This window comes from Nerophis ophidion, linkage group LG27 (genome assembly GCF_033978795.1).
Source record: "Nerophis ophidion isolate RoL-2023_Sa linkage group LG27, RoL_Noph_v1.0, whole genome shotgun sequence".
Classification (NCBI taxonomy): domain Eukaryota; kingdom Metazoa; phylum Chordata; class Actinopteri; order Syngnathiformes; family Syngnathidae; genus Nerophis; species Nerophis ophidion.
The window spans coordinates 9,468,534-9,494,978 of record NC_084637.1 but is presented as its reverse complement, the minus strand read 5'-3'; the positions used below and the strand labels follow the sequence as shown (position 1 = coordinate 9,494,978).

General features: G+C 39.0%; 2 protein-coding genes across 2 annotated transcripts; one reads left to right on the top strand and one right to left on the bottom strand.

Moving 5' to 3' along the window:
• Positions 1-386: 386 nt before the first annotated feature.
• Positions 387-22,109, top strand: LOC133544391 (cyclic AMP-responsive element-binding protein 1-like). Its single transcript, XM_061889661.1, has 8 exons — positions 387-567; positions 4,994-5,081; positions 5,157-5,303; positions 5,376-5,476; positions 14,575-14,714; positions 14,801-14,983; positions 15,067-15,220; positions 20,592-22,109. The coding sequence occupies exons 2-8, from the start codon at positions 5,001-5,003 to the stop codon at positions 20,734-20,736; spliced, it is 951 nt and encodes a 316-aa protein (XP_061745645.1). The 5' UTR covers positions 387-567; positions 4,994-5,000; the 3' UTR covers positions 20,737-22,109.
• On the bottom strand, positions 19,727-26,191 carry mettl21a (methyltransferase 21A, HSPA lysine). The gene is made up of 3 exons (XM_061889662.1): positions 25,929-26,191; positions 25,735-25,846; positions 19,727-22,541 (listed from the first exon to the last, which is right to left on the bottom strand). Exons 1-3 carry the CDS (start codon positions 26,073-26,075, stop codon positions 22,144-22,146), a joined length of 657 nt encoding a protein of 218 aa, XP_061745646.1. The 5' UTR covers positions 26,076-26,191; the 3' UTR covers positions 19,727-22,143.
• Positions 26,192-26,445: the final 254 nt, after the last annotated feature.

Here is a 26,445-nt window from a genome sequence, read left to right as displayed (position 1 = left end):
GTTTCTCGCCTGTTTGTAAATGTTGAAATTTATAAACAAAAGTTAAAAAAAAAAACAACTATGGATTTTTCCTGTTTATATATTCCGACAGCGGAACCGGAAGTTGCTAAAAGTAAAAACTGCTATTTTTTTTTTTTTTTTTTTTTTGAGAAACGTCTGTTTCAGTATGTATTTTCTTGTCTGTTGACTGGTTATTATTTGTATTTGTGTTAAATTTTAAAACAAAAATGTTCATTTCGTAAGTGTCGTGTTGAGTCTGCGGTAGCCCTGTCGGAACACACGGTGACGGTAATGCAACAGTCGCGGCTCCTGGATGCGACTCACGAAGAAGAAGAAGCTGTCGGCTGTCTTCGCCACTTTTCGGGGCCTCTCGGTAATCTTCGACCATTTCCGGATGTGCAGTCGTTCGCTAGCAAATGAGCCGAGGCTCGGCTGTCGTCGTCCTCCTCTCCGTGTTGTTGTTCTCGGTGACGCGACGGAGGTGTAGCCTGACGCGGTCTCTTACGTGTCGGTCTGAATAAAAGTGGAGCTCCGTAGACCCGGGAGTGACGAAGCGAGTCTGTGTTGGTAAGAGGATACGCTTCCGATCTTTGCTAGACAGTTAGATGGCTACTCGCAACTGTTATTCGCGGCTTTTATCCGCACAACGCCAACAAAGAAAATCATGGCGGCGGCATTGCAGAGGCTCTCTAAAACGAGTCCGTGCTGCAATGCTCGCAACTAAAACGGAGACCTAGACGAGACTGGGTTGCATTTTTTTCCTTTAATAGCATTACCTTGTGAAGTCACAGAAGCAGTTCGGCGTCTACATTTAAAGCCATATGCACATTGTTGGAAATAAAAAATGGAGGATATAAACTTCAAAGCGGCCACACTTTCAGACATTTTCCCTCGCAAATGCCAAAAAAGCCCGCAACTTCAGATGAAACGGCAAATTAAGCCATGCTATATTAATCAAATACTGGACTTTTTAATCGGAATATATCACAATTGTTACATGAGTGAGAACGCCAGGGGGATTTATTTAAACCCTTTTATATGCCGTTTAAATTTTAACGCATTGCTATTAGCCTGTTAGCATGCTAGCCGATGTTAGCCACAGTGGCTAACGACGTCCTGCGAGCATGACTTAAGGAATGTTGTTTTTTTATGCAAATGCAGCCCAACGTGCATGGTTAATTATTTACACTTTTGCTGAAACATTTAAATACAGCAGGGGTCGGCAATTCGCGGCTCTAGAGCCGCGGGCGGCTCTTTAGCGCCGCCCTAGTGGCAGTCTGGAGCTTTTTCAAAAATGTATGAAAATGGAAAAAGATAAGGGGGAAAAATACAAAAAAAAAAATGTTTTTCCTTTTAATAGCCTTACATTGTGAAGTCACGGGAGCAGTTTGGCGTCTACATTTGAAGCCATATGCACATTGTTGGAAATAAAAATGGAGAGATAAACTTCAAAGCAACCACACTTAAAGACATTTTCCCTCGCAAATGCCAAAAAAGCCCGCAACTGCAGATGAAACGGCAAATTAAGCCATGCTATATTAATCAAATGCTGTCCTTTTTAATCGGAATGTATCACAATTGTTACATGAGTGAGGACGCCAGGGGGATTAATTTAAACCCTTTTATATGCCGTTTAAATTTTAACGCATTGCTATTAGCCTGTTAGCATGCTAGCCGATGTTAGCCACAGTGGCTAACGACGTTCTGCGAGCATGATTTAAGGAATGTTGTTTTTTTATGCAAATGCAGCCCAACGTGCATGGTTAATTATTTACACTTTTGCTGGGGCTTCACGGTGGCAGAGGGGTTAGTGCGTCTGCCTCACAATACGAAGGTCCTGATTAGTCCTGGGTTCAAATCCAGGCTCGGGATCTTTCTGTGTGGAGTTTGCATGTTCTCCCCGTGAATGCGTGGGTTCCCTCCGGGTACTACGGCTTCCTCCCACTTCTAAAGACATGCACCTGGGGATAGGTTGATTGGCAACACTAAATTGGCCCTAGTGTGTGAATGTGAGTGTGAATGTTGTCTGTCTATCTGTGTTGGCCCTGCGATGAGGTGGCGACTTGTCCAGGGTGTACCCCGCCTTCCGCCCGATTGTAGCTGAGATAGGCGCCAGTGCCCCCCGCGACCCCGAAAGGGAATAAGCGGTAGGAAATGGATGGATGGATGAAACATTTAAATACAACAGGGGTCGGCAATTCGCGGCTCTAGAGCCGCAGGCGGCTCTTTAGCGCCGCCCTAGTGGCAGTCTGGAGCTTTTTCAAAAATGTATGAAAAATGGAAAAAGATAAGGGGGAAAAATACACAAAAAAAATGTTTTTCCTTTAATAGCCTTACATTGTGAAGTCACGGGAGCAGTTCGGCGTCTACATTTGAAGCCATATGCATATTGTTGGAAATAAAAATTGAGGATATAAACTTCAAAGCAACCACGCTTAGAGACATTTTCCCTTGCAAATGCCAAAAAAGCCCGCAACTTCAGATGAAACGGCAAATTAAGCCATGCTATATTAATCAAATACTGTACTTTTTAATCGGAATATATCACAATTGTTACATGAGTGAGAACGCCAGGGGAGTTAATTTCAACGCTTTTAGATGCGGTTTTATTTTAACGCATTGCTATTAGCCTGTTAGCATGCTAGCCGATGTTAGCTACAGTGGCTAACGACATCCTGCGAGCATGACTTAAGGAATGTTTTTTTTTTTTAATGCAAATGCAGCCCAACGTGCATGGTTAATAATTTACACTTTTGTTGAAACATTTAACTACAACAGGGTTCGGCAACCCCCGGCTCTCTAGCGACGCCCTAGTGGCAGTCTGGAGCTTTTTCAAAAATGTATGAAAAATGGAAAAAGGGGGAAAAATTACAAAAACAAAATGTTTTTCTTTATTATGGTATCTGTAGGAGGACAAACATGACACAAACCTCCCTAATTGTCATAAAGCACACTATTTGGGATGGTTTCCTGTTGGCTCCAGTGTGGATGGGACTCTCTGCCGTGTTGGATCCACTTCGGACTTTGGACTGGACTCTCACGGTTGTGTTGGATCCACTATGGATTGAACTTTCACAGTATCATGTTAGACCCGCTCGAGATCCATTGCTTTCGGTTCCCCTAGAGGACCCGGGTCCTCTCCAAGGTTTCTCATAGTCATTATTTTCACCGACATCCCACTGGGTTTAAGTTTTCCTTGTCGTTATGTGGGCTCTACCGAGGATGTCGTTGTGGTTTGTGTTGTGGTTTGTGCAGCCCTTTGAGACACTAGTGATTTAGGGCTATATAAATAATAATTGATTGATTGACTATTTACTAGGGCTGCAAATCTTTGGGTGTCCCACGATTCGATTCAATATCGATTCTTGGGGTTGCGATTCGATTATATATCGATTTTTTTCGAATCAACGCGATTCTCGATTCAAAAACGATATTTTTCCAATTCAAAACGATTCTATATTTATTCAATACATAGGACTTCAGCAGGATCTACCCCAGTCTGCTGACATGCTAGCAGAGTAGTAGATTTTCTCAAAAAAGCTTTTATTATCAACTGATTGCAATAATGTAAATTTGTTTTAACTATTAAAATAACCAAAAATACGACTTATTTGTGAAAACATTGGACACAGTGTGTTGTCAAGCTCATGAGATGCGATGCAAGTGTAAGCCACTGTGACACTATTGTTCTTCTTTTATTTTTTTATTTTTATAAATGCCTAATGATCTTGTCAATAAGGGATTTTTAATCACTGCTATGCTGAAATTATAACTAATATTGATACTGTTTTTGATAATATTTTTGTTTCACTACTTTTGGTTTGTTCTGTGTCATGTTTGTGTCTCCTCTCAATTGCTCAGTTTATTGCAGTTCTGAGTGTTGCTGGGTCAGGTTTGGTTTTGGAATTGGATTGCATTGTTATGGTATTGCTGTGTATTGTTTTGTTGGATTGATTAAAAAATAAAAATCCTCCAAAAAAATAGATTTAAAAAAACTGAGAATCGATTCTGAATCGCTCAATTTGAGAATCGCGATTCGTAGTCGAATCGGTTTTTAAACATGCTTCACAGATTCGAGTATTTGGCGAGCGCCGTTTTGTCCCACTAATTTTGGCGGTCCTTGAACGCACCGTGGTTTGTTTACATGTATAACTTTCTCCGACTTTCCAAGACGTGTTTTATGCCCCTTCTTTTTCTGTCTCATTTTGTCCACCAAACTTTTAACGTTTTAACGATGTTATTGAGTTGTGTGGAGTGCTAATCAGACATGGGTTAGTGCGTCTGCCTCAGAATACGAAGGTCCTGAGTAGTCAGGGTTCAACCCCGCGCTCGGGATCTTTCTGTGTGGAGTTTGCATGTCCTCCCCGTGAATGCGTGGGTTCAATACGGGTACTCCGGCTTCCTCCCACTTCCAAAGACATGCACCTGGGGATAGGTTGATTGGCAACACTAAATTGGGCCTAGTGTGTGAATGTGAGTGTGAATGTTGTCTATCTGTGTTGGCCCTGCGATGATTGGAGACTTGTCTAGGGTGTAACCCGTCTTCCGCCCGATTGTAGCTGAGATAGGCACCAGCGACCCCAAAAGGAATAAGCGATAGAAAATGGATGGATGGATGACTGCAAGCTAATCGATGCTAACATGCTATTTAGGCTAGCTATATGTACATATTGCATCATTATGCCTAATTTGTAGCTATATTTGAGCTAATTTGGCTTCCTTTAAATCTTCCTAATTCAATTTATATCTTATGACACACTATCTGTATGTAATATGGCTTTTAATTTTTGGCGACTCCAGACAGATTTGTTTTTGTATTTTTGGACCAATATGGCTCTTTCAACATTTTAGGTTGCCGACCCCTGAACTACGAGCATGCGTGTTAAGGAAAGCCACGGCCAAAAAGTTGCCGAGATGAAGCATCTCCTCTTTGACATTGACTCACAAATGAATTATTATCATGCATATGCGTTCACTTGCTTTCATTGTGCAGAATTTAAATGACAATGGAAGCTTGTGCTGATACACAGCAAAGTGGTGAAACTGGTGTGAAGCAGGAGTCGGAGATTACCTTGGCCCAGGTAAAGCACGGCCATGATGGGTGAACATTTCCTAATGTTTAGGACATGCATAAATGGGGGTTATATTGTTTGCAGGCCACCATAGCAGCAGGTCAAGTGTCATCCAGCAGTCCCACAGTAGCCCTGGTGCAGCTGCCCAACGGCCAGACGGTTCAAGTGCACGGAGTGATCCAAGCAGCCCAACCCTCGGTCATCCAACCCCCTCAGGTCCAAGCGGTTCAGGTGTGCACCGGACACACGTGCCACGTTATGTTCCTGGAATACAAGTAAATTCAACTTGTATTCCATGCAAAGATCACAACAGTCGGTGAGAGCGAGGACTCCCAGGAGTCTGTCGACAGCGTCACAGATTCTCAGAAGAGGAGAGAGATCCTGTCCAGACGACCATCATACAGGTCTGTTGTTATCAGTGTTGCCAACTCCTCGACAAGAATAGTAGCTACTGGCTGTCCTAGAAGTCGCTAGACCAGGGATTTTTAACCTTTTTCACCGCGGTGCACCACGAACGCTTATCTTTTTCACTAGTAGCACCAGTGCTATTAAATGAACAAAAATAGTAGCACAGAAGAATATGAACAATATGAAATGTCTTAATTATTGCAATTTCATTATTTACACTCTACATACACATGTGCTACTATAACGCTCAATCAAACACAAAGAATATCCCTAAACTGTGCTCGCACTGTCGCTAACATGAGTGTAGGGCTGGGCAATATGGATCAAAATTCCTATCCCAATATAGTTTGTCCCGTAAATAGAAATACCTGTTGACGTCACTAAATAAGTAGGTTTTGCATAACAGGATCCCAACTTAAAAGCCTACTGAAATGAGATTTTATTTAAACGGGGATAGCAGGTCCATTCTGTGTCATACTTGATCATTTCGCGATGTTGCCATATTTTTGCTGAAAGGATTTAGTAGAGAACATCCACGATAAAGTTTGCAACTTTTGGTCGCTGATAGAAAAGCCTTGCCTTTACCGGAAGTAGCAGACGATGACGTCACCGGTGTGAGGGCTCCTAACACTGTTTATAATGTGAGCCTCCAGCAGTAAGAGCTATTTGGACCGAGAAAACGACAATCTCCCCATTAATTTGAGCGAGGATGAAAGATTTGTGGATGAAGATATTGATAGGACTAAAAAAAAAAAAAAAGGCGATTGCATTGGGAGCGATTCAGATGTTTTTAGACATATTTACTAGGATAATTCTGGGAAATCCCTTATCTTTCTATTGTGTTGCTAGTGTTTTAGTGAGTTAAATAGTACCTGATAGTCGGAGTTGTGTGTCCACGGGTGTGTTGACGCCAGTCTCTGAGGGAAGTCACGGCAGCTGCATGGACGGCACATGCGCCGCTGGTCTCCGGTAAGAGGCGACTTTTTACCACAATTTTCTCACCAAAACCTGCCGGTTGACAAGTGGTCGGGAACCATGTTCGCTTGACCGCTCTGATCCATAGTAAAGCTTCACCTCCGGGAATTTTAAACAAGGAAACACTGTGTGTTTGTGTAGCTAAAGGCTAAAGCGTCTCACCTCCATCTTTCTACTTTGACTTCTCCATTATTAATTGAACAAATTGCAAAAGATTCCGCTACACAGATGTCCAAAATACTGTGTAATTGCACGATGAAAAGAGATGACTTTTAGCCGTAAGTGGTGCTGCGCTAATACGTCCCCTCCAACCAATAACGTCACAAACACGCGTCATACGCATCATCATTCCGCAACGTTTTCAACAGGAAACTTCGCGGGAAATTTAAAATTGTAATTTAGTAAACTAAACTAAACTAAAGTGCAGGACTAATAGACTCAAAAACTCCTTTGTCCCACACGCCATTTTACTGTACAACTCCTCTCTGGGGCGGGGGGCGGGGAGCGGAGGGTACTAGGGTGACAGGGGATGCAAAACAATAACAGTGCAATACGTTTTCATAACATGGTCACTACTGCCTACTTTGTCTTACTATATTCTTATTTTACTGTTATATTGTTATTCCCATTGTTGCTTTTTAGTTTTTATTCTTATTGTAATATTTCTCTATTTTGTTTCCATTTAAACCCCCATTATTTACTTTTTACTTTTATTTAAATTGATCTCAACTCTGTACACTGCTGCTGGAATTTTAATTTTCCTAAAGGAACTCTCCTGAAGGAATCAATAAAGTACTATCTATCTATCTATCTATCTATCTAAACCGGCCGTATTGGCATGTGTTGCAATGTTAATATTTCATCATTGATATATAAACTATCAGACTGCGTGGCCGGTAGTGGGTTTCAGTAGGCCTTTAAGAGGTGCTTTGATGTAAGAAAAAAGAAAACGCCTTAAATTGTTATAAGAAAAGTCAAATGTAATTTCCAATCTTCTTTAAACCAAAATATGTAGCCTTGCCCATTTCTTCAGCTTACAAAGGATAGAAGATACAAGCTACTGGCTGTCCTAGAAGTCGCTAGAAGAAGGATTTTTTAAAATGTTCACCGCGGTGCCCCACGTACGCTTATCTTTTTCACTAGTAGCACCAGTGCTATTAAATGAATAAAAATAGCACAGAAAAAAATTGGGAGCATTGTGAAATGTCTTAATTATTACAATTAAATAATTTACACTCTACATACACATGTGCTACTATAACACTCAATCAAACATCGAGAACATCCCTAAACTGTGCTCGCACTGTCGCTAACATGAGTGTAGGGCTGGGCAATATGGTTCAAAACTCCTATCCCAATATAATTTGGCCCACAAACTAACCCATAGATAGAAATACCTGTTGACATAACTAAATAAATGGGTTGTGCATAATAGGATCCCAATTCAAGAGGTGCTTTGATGTAAGAAAAAAGAAAATGCCTTAAATTTATTTAAGAAAAGTCAAATGTAATTCCCAATATTCTTTAAAAAAATATGTAGCCATGCCCATTTCTTCAGCTTTCAAAGAATAGCAGCTTCAAGGATACAAGCTACTGGCTGTCTTAGAAGTCGCTTGACCAGGGATTTTTAACCTTTTTCACTGCGGTGCCCCACGTACGTTTATCTTTTTCACTAGTAGCACCAGTGCTTTTAAATGAGAAAAAAATGGTAGCACAGTAAAAAATTGGGAGCAATATGAAATGTCTTATTTATTAAAATGTCATTATTTATACTCTGCAGGCACATGTGCTACTATAATGCACAATCAAACAGAACATCCCTAAACTGTGCTCGCACTGTCGCTAACATGAGTGTAGGGCTGGGCAATATAGATCAAAACTTCTATCCCAATACAGTTTGGCCCATAAACTAACCCATAAATAGAAATACCTGTTGACATAACTAAATAAATAGGTTGTGCATAATAGGATCCCAACTTAAGAGGTGCTTTGATGTAAGAAAAAAGAAAATGCCTTAAATGAATTTAAGAAAAGTCAAATGTAATTTCCAATCTTTAAAAAAAAAAAAATGTAGCCATGCCCATTTCTTCAGCTTTCAAAGTATAGAAGCTACAAGGTTGCAAGCTACTGGCTGTCCTAGAAGTCGCTACAGACACGTGCTACTATAACGCTCAATCAAACACTGAGAACATCCCTTAACTGTGCTCGCACTGTCGCTAACATGAGTGTAGGGCCGAGCAATATGGATCAAAACTCCTATCCCAATATAATTTGACCCATAAACTAATCCATAAATAGAAATACCTGTTGACATAACAAAATAATAGGTTTTGCATAATAGGATCCCAATTTAAGAGGGGCTTTGATGTAAGAAAAAAGAAAACTCCTTTAATGAATATAAGAAAAGTCCAATGTAATTTCCAATCTTCTTTAAATAAATGTATGTAGTCATGCCCATTTCTTCAGCTAACAAAAACACAAAAGAATAAAATGTGAAATAAAGTGCCCTGGTTTAAGAGGACATGTTTAAACGTCAGCAGCAGCATGGAACCATTGACCTTCAACAGTGATGTTTTATAGGTAAACATTATAGGACATACACACAAGTATTTTTGCCAGGAACACCAACCTGCCAACTGCTGTGTGACATGCTATGTTCTGAAAATTACTGTAAAAGAGTAATTCATTATAGTTACTGTGTACTTTACCAAAATTGTAATTGAATTACAAACAATTACTATTTAATAATTGTAATTAATTACTTGATGAAGTAATTAATGCGTTACTTTAAAAAAGTTTACAGTATCTGGCATAATGCAGTTGAGATAAGTTTGTGTATGCGTCTGCATGTCTTTTTTAAAGGCAGTGCCTGTTGCCGAGTCCATGCTGAATCAGTGAGTCCATGCTCAATCTGAGTCTCACAGGCATGGCTTGAGCTGTTTTTGATAGTTCCGCAGGCTAGCAATCGGCAGTTTGTTGCTTTGACGGCAGCTCTTTTGGAGTCGTTCACTGGTTTGTGTTACTACCTCTGCTTAATAAATAGATTGAATCTGCTTCCGTGGCTGTATATTCTTGTCAACAAATTGGGTATTGTTTTGATGGCAAGTTTGGCACTTCAGTTGTATTTACTAGCACGCAGTTCAGTTTGTGTCAAGTTTTAAGGTGGTGAAAAAAACATTGTCTTGTACTGACCAGTTCCTCCAACTAAGATGTGGTTTTTTCGTGTTTTGGAGTTCACACACAGCCCTGGTATTGCTAAAACCCTGACCCCCCCTGTGCATGGAGGAAGAAGAAGAGGAACACATCAGTTACACTTCCGCACCGATAACTTGTCCATTTGGTTATGGTTTAAGTTTATTTCAAACATCATACAGATGGGCGAAAAAATTTACTCTAGTTTAATCAAATTTGGATGGATTTATTTTAGGAGCAATACACTTATTAAAGAGTATATCTATATTTGCGTATGTACTACTTTTTTTTTTTTCCAATGCTGGCACGGCCTATTTATAGTCGCAAATGCTTGCACTGTACAGCCCTGTGCCCAACTTTTCCAATACAAGGGGCCAGGGGACAAACTCATATATTTTATCAAACAAAGTTTATATAGAAAGACCTTAATCAAAAGTGCCTCAAAGGGCTGCACAAACCACAACATCTTCTAAGCTGAACCCACATATAGTTAAGGGGAAACTCCAAAAGCCCAAAATGGGAAAAAGAATAAACACTGGAAAGAGGCCGCAGATTAACACTAAATTGTTTGAAACAAGGCAATTCTCACAACAGACCACAACTCGTATTCGCTGACCTTCCCAAAGTAAATGAGTAAATAGTTCCTTTTGTTTACTTTATATTTAACTTACTATCTATCCACTGTACCCATTTTAAACAACTTTGAGAGTGTGAAATACAATCTATTCAATATGTTAAAATACTTTTAATGCATCTAAAGGGCTTATTGGCATTTTTTCTAAATATCATTCCATGACATGTGTTTTTCTAAAATGTTTAAATCTGTCATCCATTTTAAACACATGTATCATTTCCATTCCTAGTATGATGTTCATTTATTATTCCATGTTTTATTTTTTATTTTTATTTTTCAAAACATTGAAAGGGATACATTTAAACATTGAACTCTTTCTGATGTTTGCATTTGGAGCCGTTAGAAATGGCGAGGGAGTCGAAAAGACAGAAATTTGCAACATAATCCAAGGCAGAATCCACTAAAGCAGAAACATAAAGGAAAATGCAAGCTGCTCAGAAATTTGCCAGGAAGGCTCATGTCAGAGCCATCAAAGCAAAAATGCCAAAATAATGTGTGAATGAACCAAAATAATATGTAAATAAGCCTATCTCAGCTGCATTCGGGTGGTAGGCGGGGTACACCCTGGACAAGTCGCCACCTCATCGCAGCAAAGTATTATATAAATAATGTAAATAACTAGATGAACCGTCTGTGGCTGTGAAGTGAACACTAGTAAGGTTGTAAATACTGTATAGACTAGGCTAAACCATGTGGTTCGTGTGGATGTGAACACAAGTTGTAATTACTTTAGTGACTAAATGACATAGCGACTGAAACAGACATTGTGGTTCATATGTATTTATATAAACTCTGTTAATCATTTTTCAGTTCTTTAAACATTAAAACATCTTTAAATGGTGCTATTTTTGCAAATGTTTGCATGTTCAATCAGCTTATTTTCAGTATTTTTCATTAAGTTAAAATCACATCCTCTAGAGAAGGGGTAGGGAACCTATGGCTCTCGAGCCAGATGTGGCTCTTTTGAGGACTGCATCTGGCTCTCAGATAAATCTTAGCTGGCGTTGCTTAACACGATAAGTAATGAGTAAATCCGCTGGTAATCACAGTGTGAAAAATAACGTTCAATATATAAAACATTTTAATCCATCCTTCCGTTTTCTACCGCATCTGTTGAAGAAGTCACATTAATGGTAAGGAGTATTTTATTTATTTTTGGTAAGCATTAGAATAACAATGTTATTAGAAATAAATATACATTTATTATACTCTAAAAATGTTGGTCTTACTTAAAAATGCATGCATTTAGTTGTATTCAGTGTTAAAAAATATTATATGGCTTTCACGGAAATACATTTTAAAATATTTGGCTTTCATGGCTCTCTCTCAGCCAAAAAGGTTCCCGACCCCTGCTCTAGAGAAACCTTGGTACTGAAATAAATATAAAAATACGTTTTTTCAAGATTAAATGAAAATGTCCTTAAAAGTCAAATAAAATTGTTCTGTACTTGAATGATAAGTAAAACATATACTCCACTTGTACTTGAAAATGAATCAAAACAGGCTGTGCGTAAATGTAGTTATTGCCATTGTTGTGTGTTGATAGGCTGGGAAAGGGCAGACATAAGCAGAGAACGTGGAGAACATTCAGTTCCTACGTGTTTTGAGTGATGCAAATGAAGGTTCTGTTTGTGTATAGTTTACTTTGGCGTCGACTACGACCAACAGTAGTCAGATGGTTACGACTGCCATTAAATATTGATAAACCTTTGGATAACTGCTTGAGTCACATCATTGCAATATTTACCGTAAGTGATTCTTCTTTAGAAGGAGCCTGTGTACCAGAAATGGGACACGTACTAGAATTTGAGAATCACTTTGCTAAAGTATCAAATCTGATCTAAAGAAAAGAGGGTTTTATTCACGAACAAACCGGATCTATTGACTTGCTCATTAACATGAACAGTGATTTATTTTAGCATGACAAGACGGTCAAGAAAATGTTCATTTGTTTATTTTACATCATGCTCTGTAAACCAAGCGGCGGCTGTCAACTCAATGAAGACATTCACTGCAGAGTGATATATGCTTTCATGTCTCTAAAAACGCCCGGAAAAAGTAATTAGATTTGTCGCTAGGCGCTTTTGAGAAAGAAATGTAGCTGAGAGGAGTTAAAAAGTCAGCAGATTTGGTGAGAAAGTCACTGAGTTGGCAACACTGGTTGTTAATGATACGTACGTCTCTTGCATGCATGAAACACTTGACAATAAAGAATGTTTGAAATCTTTGAATCCTTTGAAGACTTTGGAAGTGCAGTAGTACTTCAGTTTTTGTTTTTCGTTCGCACTACTTTTCAAATGATTCATCCATCGCCAAATATATCTGCGTTGGTTGTTGTTTACGGTCTCGGTTATACAGCCAAACATTACATTAAACAAACTAGTCCGTTATGCCAAATCGAGTGCCCGAACAAAGAATACCACATGTTGTTGTTTTTTTGTTTTTTTTATATATATAATTGAGTAAAACTGCAAAATGAGACACCAGAGTCCAAAGAAAGTTGCATGTGCCAGCACTTTGATAAAGAAGGTGAGGAACATTATTAACCCATCTGGGGACATAGAATTTAAAAAGTGCTTAAGGAGGCTGTTTGCAACTGGCTCACAGTTACAATGTTTGAAAACCAAGAAATAATAGATTTGGTCTAGCTTATGTTACTGTTAGTGATTGAACAGATTATGTACGTATAACAGATTATGTATGTATTTTCAAATGTCTATATTTTTCACAAATACTAATTATACTGAATACAAACGTCGACCTGAGGAATTTGGTGTTTGGCCAGCTTGTCACTATAGCAGTCCAGGAGAAGGAACCATTTGTTGTGTTACAATAAAAAAAAGAAACAATACCTTTCATTGGCTATCCAAATTGTTGTCATTAGCTAACAACAAACAAAGCTAATGAGCATGCACGTTTCTTGTAGTGTGCGTCATTATGTCATAAAAGGCGCAAGTGGGTGGGATATAAGGCTTAAAATACATTGGAAAGTGAGCGTAGTCCGGGGAGCTGTGTAAAGGTTGCAAACAGCCCTTTCAGGTTTTTAAAGAGTGTAGAACATTTTAGATTATTATTTTTTTGCTGAATAAATTTAAGTTCTGAACAAAAATATCAAACATTTTCCGGTAACGTTTTTAACATTTAACAAGTCAATTGAGAGATTTGAGCAAAACAAGTACAACATTTTTTTTTGCAGTTTGAAAAATAAAGGGCTTTTATATCCTTATCAGCTTTGGGGTACTGTGAAATAACTGCCAGTGTATCGTACACCTGTAAAAAAATGGACATTAACATTTAAAAATTTGACATAAAAAGAAATATGTGTACTGGAATAGAGATGTAACAATTTTGATAACATTTCTGACGTTTAGTATTGCTGTTTTAAATATCCTAAAACAGTGAATGATTACAACACTTTGAAAACTCAAGGTGATACAGCCACATTTCCAATAGAAGCAGCTAGCGAGTTTAGATGTGATCAGAAATAAGTCTGGGTTTATTTATTTTATTGTACAATTTAAAACAGCCACCACTGCCACAATGTGTTGTACAAAATAAAAACAAAGCCAAAAGATTTACAAAAAAATAATAGTAATAATAATGATAACACAAATCACAATAAGTACAGAACCTTCAATATATAAAACGCAGCTAAACAAACCAATCAATATGGTAAAATCTAAATAAGCACAACACAAAAACAACTAAAAGGTACTAAAAGCAAACTATGCAAGAGGAATATTCATAAACATTGTAAAACACAGAGAAAAAAGACAAAAAAACAAGACGGATTCACATTTAAAAACAAAACTTGTTTAAAAGATTTCAGTGTGTGTGTATATGCTGTAAGTACTTTTTGAATACATTCAACACTATCGTGCTGATAATGAAAACCGTGGTAATTTTGGTCACAATAACAGTGATGTACATTTCTTATACCGTTATATCCCAACAAATGGCAATCACAGCTAAAATGTACGGAAAGGACAAAAAAAAAAGTCAGCCTTGTTTCCCTTCAGGGTTAAATTCAAGAACTCATATTAAATTATGAAAATGGCATCTGCATGGCTCTCCTCCATCTCTGCTCATTGCCATTTAAAAAAGGTAAAAGTGACATTAAATGTTGTTATATGGATTCTGCATGTAAATAATTATTCTCTATGAAAGGTCGTCATACAATTTGGATCTTCGTCAGACCTTTTGGAAGGGATGATCAACAAAAACCGAGATGCATCACTTTTTCAAATTGATCTTTTGTTTTTGTAGCTAATTTTTGTGCGCTTTTCATTGCAGGAAAATCCTAAACGACTTATCGTCTGACGCTCCAGCCGTTCCGTGTATCGAAGAAGAAAAATCGGAAGACGACACAGCCCCGGCCATCACCACAGTCACCATGCCTACGCCAATCTACCAGACCAGCAGCGGCCAGTACAGTACGAATGGCGCCCACTGCCGTTATTGCAATGTGGATTTCGAGAGATCGTAAAGCATACTTCCCATTATAATCTCCCTCCTGCAGTCGCCATCACCCAAGGAGGTGCGATTCAGTTGGCCAATAACGGCACAGATGGCATTCAGGGCCTGCAAACGCTCACCATGGCCAACGCTGCCGGAGCGCAACCTGGCGCCACCATCCTGCAGTACGCCCAGACCAGTGATGGCCAGCAGATCTTGTTACCTAGCAACCAGGTGGTTGTACAAGGTAAGGGGAGCATGTACGTTGGAAGTTAGCACAGTTGCTTGGAATTTTTTCTCCTCAATTAAAAAGTTTCCCCCTCCATTCAGCGGCCTCTGGAGATGTCCAGGCCTATCAGATCCGCACAACGCCAACCAGCGCCATCACCTCAGGGGTTGTCATGGCAACCTCGCCTGCATTGGGCACCGGGACAGGCACCGAGGAAGTCACGCGTAAAAGGGAAGTGCGCCTCATGAAAAACAGGTAAAGATATTCCCTTCAAACATCACAATACAGTACTAGCTCTTAAATTAAAAACACTTGTACCTCTAATCAACATTTATTGAAACGCATTGAAATCTATATAATTGGTGCTTGCCCCATCAACATCACAATTTTAACAAGCAACATGCCTTAAAAACTAAAATTTAAAAAATAATTAGATTAGAAATATTGCATGAAAAGAAATACATCAGAATTTACATCAGGGTTTCCCCTAGATTGCCAATGACATTGTATAATTTGAAAATAAAATGATTTTCTTTAAAAAAGCGAAATATATTTTTACATACATATAAAAACAGATAGATAGTTAGTTAGTTAGTTAGTTGGTTAGTTAGTTAGTTAGTACTTTATTGATTCCTTCAGGAAAATTAAAATTCCAGCAGCAGTGTACAGAGTTGAGATCAATTTTAAAAAAAAAATAATAATGTGGGTTTAAATGGAAACAAAATACAAAAATATTACAATAAGAATGAATAATAAAAAGCAACAATGGGAATAAAAATATAAAAGTAAAACAATAATATAACAAGACAAAGTAGGCAGTAGTGACCATGTTATGAAAACGTATTGCACTGTTATTGTTTTGCATCCCCTGTCATCCTTGTACTTCCACCCCAGAGATGAGTTGTACAGTCTAATAGCGCGTGGGACAAAAGAGTTTTTGAGTCTATTAGTCCTGCACTTGGGATGCAGCCGTCTAGCACTGAACAGGCTCCTCTGGCTACTGATAACGCTATGCAGAGGGTGACTGGCATCATCCAGGATGCTCACTAGTTTGTCAACAGTCCTCTTCTCTGCCACCGTCACCAGTGAGTCCAGTTTCATTCTGATTGTAGAACCGGCCCGCCTGATCAGTTTCTCAAGTCTGGAGCTGTCCTTAGATGTACTGCCCCCCCAGCACACTACCATGTAGAACAGAACACTGGCAACCACAGACTGGTAGTACATCCACAGGAGTTTTCTACAAATGTTGAAGGAGTGCAATCTCCTGAGGAAGTACAGCCTGTTCTGTCCTTTCTTGTACTGGTGGTCCGTGTTAACAGTCCAGTCCAGCTATATGTGTTATTACCGGTAATTAATATTAGCTAGTGCTGTCAATGTTACATGTGATTTATTTAAAAAAAAAAATTTTTTATCATAAATAATTAAGGAATAATCACATCTGGGGTAAGACTTAATCCAGAAGATGTGCGTACTGTTACGCGTCTGTGATCAGGTCGCACACGAGAGATAAAATGAGCAAAGTTAGCGCTTATAACGACACCGATAACATTTGGTTAATTTTCAGCTCACGATATGTATATTTTGAATGATAAACGGCACACCTCTCTCTAATTTATGCATACTTCCAGTATGGTTGATCTGATACTATGGTTGGAGAGCAGAAGTGTTGCTCCAGTGATGTCAATCTACGGAAATTTTTGAAGACGTGCGGTGTGGAATATTCAAAATGGCTAACTGACTCTGTGGCCTTTTGTGATATTTAGAAAGTATTTTCACGTACTTTGCGCATTTTAAATACAATTGGATATGGTTGAATGGACATAATAAATAAGCTTAAAAAGTAAACCTGTTTTTCCCCTCTACTGGTACTTTAAGAAAATACTGATATTGATTGATTGATGATATTGCAGCGACAAACTTTGTCATCGCCACAAATTTAAGTTTAAAATACCGTCTTAAAGCAAAACAGATTCTCGAGAATGCCACTAGCAAGTATGCTATATCAACAATAAACAGGAGAACAGATAAATTAAAAAATGATTTTCCGAAATGGACAGTGACCACATGTAGGCCGTTTAACATCAAGTCCTTCAAGAAGATGTTATTTATATCACCACAGATTATCTGTCGTACAATACTTTGGAGAGGCACAGTAACAACAAGGATAAGCAAACTGCACTACACCAGTAAGAGCATCATGTTGCAACTACTGGGTGAATGTGAATTTATTTTGCTTATCACAATGAGCTGGGATTGCATTTTACCAAACAAGTGATCAACACTGTCATCTAAAAAGGATAAATAAGCTTGTTTGTTTAAACAACTGCTTTAACTAACAAATGGCGCACTATGGTGTTTGAGTGTTTTTACTACATTATCTATTAGCACCTGAATCTTGATTGCTATATTATTGCAAAGACTTTCCAAATGTGCACTTATTTTTTCTATACTTACTCTCACCAAGTTTTGAGCAAGTCAACAACTTGCAGTTTAGTAAAACTTTTTTAAAAAACATTCCCGTATGACAGTCTGACTACAAAATTGCATTTGTATCCAAATATTGGGGTATTTTATAAAGCAAATTTTATGGGCGATATATCGATTTTATTGACACATTTGAGTTTTTTGTTGCAGATGATTAAAAAAAAAAATGTTTGTCCTCTTCTTGCTCCGGCATACTTTTTGCCCCCTGGAGCTTCTGTAGCTTCCACCGCCCCCCTTACTTCCTTTGCGGCACACCTAGCAAAGCATAGCTAATGCTAACCAGAGCGAGACATTTGTTCCAAAAGAAATGTATTGTCCAATACTGTACTTTGGATTTGCGGCAGCAGGCATGAAACAAATGACTGCATGCAGCAAAGTTTACTTAAAAAAGGCAACAGCACAACAAACTTTTTCCAGCATCTGAAATTGAAGCCCCCAGTCAGGTGCGGGATAGGCAACTGTCTTATGAGGCGAACAAGATTACCTCGCTAAAAGCATCTTCCTTGGTGGAATCATTTACACCAGGCATGGATGATGATCAATGTTTTTGTAACAATGGCGTTAATTATGGAATTAATTACTTTTACGTAAGTTACAACACTGTTAGCTATACACTACTTTTGTTGTTGTTTTATGTAAACATGTCAGCGTCAGAAGCACGGCAAGTTCAATGCAGGAAATATCCTTTTACTAATTCAAGCAACAGTCAGCACTGAACAGGAAAATTACCTTTTATATCAAATAAAAAGATGCAACATCACACACAGCAGACAACAAACACACGTACGATTACACACTACTAGTAACTACAAGGGAACAAATCAATAATTGAAAGTGACAGACTTCAGCTTGAAAAAAAACAACAATATCCTGTTTGTGGACCAGAATATATGAAGCACATTCAATCTCTTTATAAACCAGAGTGAACACAATTAGTGCAAACACACTGTCCGTGCCTGATAGGTGATTGGCGGAAAATTAGGAAGTGTTGTTGTGTCTGGAATTGTGCCGTTGTTTGTAACCATAAGATTGGTAATAAAAGTTAAGAAAAGCTTTGGACTTTGTGATTCCTGTTTGGGGCTACTAATTTAATTTTTTTTTCAATTAAAAAAACAACAACCTTATTTTCAAGGTGTGTGCAAAAATGCAGTGGCGGCACGCCACATTCAGTTACATCAAAGGGAAACCCTGCATTTACTAAAGAGTAATTCCATTCGTAATTCTATTTCTTCTTTGGTAAAGTACCTATAGTTAATTAAATGTAATAATCATGTACAGCAGTGATTCGGGGTCTATCTAGTGCCTATGTGTCAAAGTCAAGGACCGCGTGCCAGATCCAACCTGCGGATTAATTCTCTATGGATGATATTTGATTAGTATGAGAACCGGCCCGCAGGCTACGGCCACCTGCTGCTGTTTTGCACGCACCGTACCCCATCAGTGTAGTACTAGAAATTTTAAATTTTTTAATTTTTTGTAACCCTTTTGAAAAAAGATGATACATATATGCATTATCCTGTTATATCTCACATTCTATATTGTGTTTTGGAAAAAGTTTGTCATAAATGTTACTTAATTCGTTTAAAAAAAATAATACAAAATAACACCAATTGTTATGCATATGTACATTTATTCAGTTATAAACATTCATTCACTTTCTTCTTTCCTTCATGGATCTAAACTTTACCGCTGACGGGATTGTTCTCTATATTTTTATTGTACTAGTTTCAGAATCTTTTTTTTCTATTAATGGCCAAAAGTAAGAAAAAGGAAACAATCTGAAGTTGTCTTTATTTTTTAGTTTTAATGCCATGATTTCAATAGTCCGGCACAGATTTTCCTCCACCTGGCCCATGAGCTAAAATGAGTTCGACACCCCTGATCTAGTGGTACACACAATGTCAGTCAATCACATTATCAGCTGCTTTTCCATGTTTTCATGGATAAATGTCCGTTTAGACATTATTTTAATTTCCTTGGATGGTATTAAATATGGTGGAGAATAGCATTGATACACTCCTTTTGCTTTGCCAAGTCATGTTTTTGATGATTTTTTTTAGTTCAATGAAGACAACCAGTATAAAAAGGAAGGATGAATTCTTCTTAGCACTGCCCTTCAAACTCACTTTCTTCTTTCCCATGGTTGGAAAAGAAACATATGACTCTTTCCAACTATATGCTAATGCTTTGACATCACTTTGACATTTGCTATACCAACTAATTGCGGGGATGCTTGTAACTCAAAATGTTGCTTGCAATTTAAAGCATTAGAATTAGTTTTGATTGATTGATTGAAACTTTTATTAGTAGATTGCACAGTACAGTACATATTCCGTACAATTGACCACTAAATGGTAACACCCGAATTAGTTTTTCAACTTGTTTAAGTCGGGGTCCACGTAATGCAATTCATGGTACAAATATATACTATCAGCATAATACAGTCATCACACAAGTTAATCATCAGAGTATATACATTGAATTATTTACATCATTTACAATCCGGGGGGTGGGATATGGTGGGGGGGTTAAATTTGGTTGATATCAGCACTTCAGTCATCAGCAATTGCATCGTCAGAGAAATGGACATTCAAACAGTGTAGGTCTGACTTGGTAGGATATTTACAGCGAGCAGTGAACATAGTGAGTTCAGAAAGCATAAGAACAAGTATATACATTTGATTATTTACAATCCGGATGGTATTAGTCAAGGGTTGAAATTGCCCGGAGCTGTTCTTTTAGTGCGGTTTTGAAGGAGGATAGAGATGCACTTTCTTTTACACCCGTTGGGAGTGCATTCCATATTGATGTGGCATAGAAGGAGAGTTAAGACCTTTGTTCGATCGGAATCTGGGTTTAACGTGGTTTGTGGAGCTCCCCCTGGTGTTGTGGTTATAGCGTTCATTTACGTTATGGAAGTAGTTTGACGTGTACTTCGGTATCAGGGAGGTGTAGCGGATTTTATAGACTAGGCTCAGTGCAAGTTGTTTAGCTCTGTCCTCCACCCTGAACCAGCCCACTTTGGAGAAGTAAGTAGGAGTGAGGTGTGATCTGGGGTGACACAAAACATTCTTAAATTGGGGTACCACTGTAATCCCCAACTTCTAAAAACCTAATAGGCATTTTTTTTTTCCCCCCGCAGAGAGGCTGCCCGTGAGTGTCGCAGGAAGAAGAAGGAGTATGTGAAGTGTTTGGAGAACCGTGTGGCAGTGCTGGAGAACCAGAACAAAACCCTCATTGAGGAACTTAAAGCCCTAAAAGACTTGTACTGCCACAAATCTGAGTAAAGCACTCATCGCCCAACAGCCCCCATGTACAGAGACTCCGTAAAGAGCCATGCATATGGTTGCTGGTCTCCCTTTTCTACTTGTTTTGCTTTCTGTTTTTAAAAAAAACTGAAAGTAATCATGTGACCCATTAGGAAAAAAACCAACCTCCCGCTCTTAAGTTAGCGTTCTGTTCCCGTGGCAACTTGGAGATTTGTCCTCCAAGGAGCACGCATCAACACACACATGAATGATGTGGTGGCGTGACCCAAAGGGAAGCATTCTGTCACCGATTGTGGTTTGAACTTAAAGCTGCGGATGAAGATGTCACGGAGCTAACGAGTAAACAGTTACCACCCGACCAAACCCCCCCTCTCACCCCCGCCGTCGAGGCGCACGGCACACTTGGAGATTTCATGTCATCCAAACTTGGCTTTAACACAAGCTGCGTCACAGGGTGTCGACAATGCATTCTGGAACTTTTTATCTTTAAACTGTGTTTGTGTTCCTCAAATGCCATTTCACCTGTTCACTATCTCTGCATCAACAAAATGGTTAACCTTTTAAATTTGGGTTTCTTTAACGCAACAGAAAACACAAGCTATCTTTTTTAACTGGCGCAGCGTCTCCAACCTTATTACCGCAGGGCCATTATTTTTTGTTTTGTTTTTCTAGTCATCACCAATTTAAAAAAAATTAAATAAAAATAACTGAAAAACGGGAACTGCACACACATTCGCAATAAACGAGGTCCTGTCTTGGCCCTAGGAGTGAAGAGATAGGAAATAACGTGAGAAAAATGAACAGCCACAAAGTGGCTAGCGTGTGTGAGATCCAAGTATATTGTGAGGAATAAAAAAACTTTTGTATTGTGGCTTTTAATCCAATCCATCACTGCTGATGCCCTTATTTTTACAAATTAAAACCAAAAATAATGAGCCCTGCTTACAACTTGTTATGCAATAGAAGAAATACACGCTGACAGACCGCCTGTTGTGACGTATTTCAACTTTTAAGACTTTTTCGCAAAGTTTGTAACGTTCTAATAAGATGAGGTGATTGTGCACTTTTCCTTGCTGAAACAATCCAGATACATTTCACGTTATTTACGAGCTAAGTCTCAGGCAGCAGCTGATTATTACATGTTTGGGAATGCTTTTGCTTTTTCACAATTGTGGCATTTTTGCAAATGGATTGTAAAGTGCAGCCAAAGCAAGGAGACTTGATGATGGGATGCCATATTGTATTTTTAGGTATTGTGTAAAGTCCTTATTTTTATGTTATGTGGCTTTTTATTCATTTCCAGTGAGAAAATGTATGTCAGCGCCAAGCTATATGAAACATTGTTACAGCTGTTACATTTTACCAGCTGGTAATAAATGTGTTTCTGCTAATATTGAATTCAAAACATGTTATGTAGCCAGGGAATCACAAACCGCTCCTGGATGTTTGTTTCCCGGCTTTATATATATGAATATCCCTTTCTTTGTCGTAGTAGACCTCCGTGACGGTGAAGCGTTGCCTCAGCATGCTCAAGAAGTTGGTATCTCGCTCGTAGCGGATCTTGCATGCCAGCAGCACGACGGTGGTGTCCGCGCACAGGTGCTGCAGTGTCTCCATCAGTGGCACAAAGGTGTCCTCCAGGTAAACTATGTCGGCTCCGAGCACCAGGTCGTATCCCTCTGCTGGGTAGCGGTCAAGGTTGTCCCCCCAAGACAGCTCAGAGACCACCGCGGACTCTTGGAGGTCAGGAGGAAGGTTGCCTTTTACGTTGGCAGACAGGAAGTCCAGGGCGGGCTTCCTGTCGGTGATTGTCACCTTGGCACCTGTGAAGACCAGAATGTTTTCACCCAGTGCCACCTCAGAAAAAACTTGGCTTTCCAAGTACCGCCACAAAAACCAACATTAAAATACACTAGCGTAGTAGGCTTAAGTATTGACTAAAAACAAGGCAGGTTTAATTAAACAGGTAAATAATATAATTGGCCGCTGTAACATTACACAGTTTGAACAGTAGCACTGTGTTGGAATATTTCATTGATTCTTTGCATAAGAACTGACATAACTTTGTTTTTCCAATGAAGGAATAAAGTGAGTGTGACGGACAGCGCTGTGAAGAAGAAACAGGTGGTACAATCAAAAACATGACTTGGCGAAGCAATTTGAGCATAGCACTGCTAGTTTGTACCATACTGAGGCAGAATGAGTCCAATAATTGTTCAAATAATATCTAAACGGCGGACATTTGTCGACGAAAATATGCACAAACTGCTGATGGTGTGTTTGACGGGAGAAGCAGCTGGATGGAGATACCATAGAATTCCTCTATATATTTTTATTATATTACTTAATAAAACTACTGTAGTATTTTGTAGTGTATTTGAATCTATTGTTTTTGATAAATTAATTATAATCAAAAACATGACTTGGCAAAGCAATTTGAGCATAGCACTGCAAGTTTGTACCATACTGAGGCAGAATGAGTCCAATAATTGTTCAAATAATATCTAAACGGCGGACATTTGTCGACGAAAATATGTACAAACTGGTGATGGTGTGTTTGACGGGAGAAGCAGCTGGATGGAGATACCATAGAATTCCTCTATATTTTTATTATATTACTTAATAGAACTACTGTAGTATTTTGTAGTGTATTTGAATCTATTGTTTTTGATAAATTAATCTTTCTTTTCATAAGGCACGTTGATTTAGGATGCAAATGTTTCGAGTTAAGAGTACCATCACAGCACCAAATGCTATTTTTTTTACAGACTATAAGGTGCACTTGAAATTAAAAAGCAATATTATTTTGTACATGGTAGAGATAAGTTTGACCAGCAGATGGCAGTCACTCAAGAGGCACGCGTGAACTGCAGGTTGACGCCAGTTCAATAAATGACGCCAGCAAGTACTGGTAAGCAAGCGACACAAAAATTTAGTTTCATTGAAAATATAGAATATCCACAGTGCTCAAAATCTACCAACATTTTTCTTAATAAAACTTTGGCAAACTACCAAGCCGCACCGCTTGAAACTTGTCGCATTACGCCTACCATAGTCAGACTTACTGTGCTTCAACATACTTGTTTTAATATGGTGTGTGTAAAGGACCCAAATAGAACCTATTAGGAGACATTATCCGACATTTTTTTTTGCAATATTATTCCATTACAAAATGTTTTACCTGTTGGTACATGCTGATGTGTATTTGGGATTTGCAAAAATTGTACTTTTCCGGCATTGTATTCCGTGCCCTAGTCAATAAGCTTTTTTTTTTCCAATTCTCACTGTTGCCATTTCTGAAATAGTGTACAGTTGTAATGTATATCTGAAAGTAGACTTGCTACGGAAGCGCTAAAAATGGCGGGGAGAAGACGCTGTCGAAGTGAAGCCACGTAAATGAGACCGCCCACAAAATGGCACATCGTTACAAGATGATCAGAAAGCGGCTTAAAGATGGTATTTTTAAATTTGGGGGGGAAAATCATAATGTCATACCTTGTATGCGCTTTATATGAAAACAGACTTGCTAAGTTGGTGTGCCCTATGGTCCGAAAAATACCGCAAGCTTGTAAATTAAGGTACTTCTGGGGTTTTTTTCAACATATTTAAATTAATTTAGACACAAAGGTTGGAATCGGCGGTTAAATCCCTAAAATGATTCCCTGAGCGTGGCCCCTGCTGCTGCTCACTGCTCCCCTCACCTTCCAGGGGGTGGAACAAGGGGATAAGTCAAATGATAATGATAACTTCACCATACCTAGTGTGAATGTGACAATCATTGGCACTTTAACTTTTTAATTTTAGTAAATGTTTGTAAGGGACAAGCAGTAGAAAATGGATGGGTTTTTACACACTGAACACTATCAGTGGTACTTACGGCCTTTTTAGTTTACTAAATTACAATTTTAAATTCCCCGCAGAGTTTCTTGTTGAAAACGTCGCGGACTGATGACGCGTGTTTGTGACGTTATTGGTTGAGCGGATGTTTTAGCCCAGCACCACTTACGGCTAAAAAGTCGTCTCTTTTCATCGCATAATTGCACAGTATTTTGGACATCTGTGTTGCTGAATCTTTTGCAATTTGTTCAATTAATAATGGAGACTATAAAGAAGAATGCTGTTGGTGGATTGCAGCTGCCTTTAGCAACCGAAACACAGCCGATGTTTCTTTGTTTGTTGTGAAGCTTTAGCTAACATGTTTCTCTACCACATGTCAACCAGCAAGTTTTTGGATGAGAACATTGTGATATTAAGTCGGCTCTTACCGGAGACTTGTGTGGAGTTAGCGTCCTCCTGCAGCAGCTGTCATCTTGGCTCCTCCATTGGCTTCTCTCAGAGACACTGGCGGTTCCCGCAGCCCTCCGACTTTCAGGTATGATTTTATAATCTCACTAAAACACTATTAGCACAATAAGCAGATATGGGCTTTTCCAGAATTATCCTAGTAAATGTGTCTAATAACATCTGAATCGCTCCCACTGCACTCGCCTTTTTTTTTTCTAGTGCTTCACTCTAACTTTCCTCATCCACGAATCTTTCATCCTCACTCAAATTAATGGGGAAATCGTCGCTTTCTCGGTCCGGATCGCTCTTGCTGCTGGTGGCTATGATTACAAACAATGTGAGGAGCTCTACAACCCGTGACATCACGCGCACATCGTCTGCTACTTCCGGTACAGGCAAGGCTTTTTTATTAGCAACCAAAAGTTGCGAACTTTATCGTCGATGTTCTCTACTAAATCCTTTCAGCAAAAATATGGCAATATCGCGAAATGATCAAGTACGACACATAGAATTGACCTGCTATCCCAGTTTAAATAAGAAAATCTCATTTCAGTAGGCCTTTAACTTTAAAAACAGTATTTGTTCAAGGACTTATTTTTTTGAGTTTGTAAACAATTTACAAGATCAGCAGTACCTCGGTTTTTTTGTACACCCCACCACGGTTTTAGTGTCAATATCTGTATCGTCGCTATTTCTCAACCATACGGTCGACCGATCATCAGTGATATTTACCCAGCAAGGCTGCAACGATGCCCACCAGTCCGGTTCCAGCTCCCAGCTCAATGGCCACCTTCCCCCGGAGCTCCACCTGGCTCAGCTCTAAGTACACACACATGACAACTGCCTGGTGGGGGGAGAAAAAAAAACACACCAAGGTTGAATATCGGCCTTTTTCGACGATTAAAGGTCGATACAGAGGGACTCACCGCGTCCCATACAACTGCTGCAACTCCAAGCTTCCTCCAGTCTTGGGCCAGGCAAATGTCACGGTTGGCGAAATGAAAACGCGCGGATGAATTCTGAAGTTTGGCAAGCGCAGGTAACGCGTTCTCTACATAAGGAACCAGCGCCATGTTATAAATTAAAACATACAAATATTAAAGAATAGTTTTTTTTCTTCGAGTCTTAACACTATGTACTTCCGCCGAAAGCAACCTGGCTTTGTTTGCAATGCTGCACCCTGCTGGTGGAAATTATGTACTGCGCTGCGCTTTTTTTTTTTTTTTCTTGCTCTGCTAAATGTTGGACGACGTGTGCGTAATTCAAACAAAACAAAAAATCGTCCATCATTATTTTGACAACCGCATTGTGTTCATGACAAATACCGCAAGTCTGCAATTGAGGACATATGGCAACGAATTCAAGCCAATTAAATGGCAGCTATGTTGACCAATGACAAAGTTCAGGGGGCGGAACCGTTTTGGTTTTCAAAATAAATGTCAA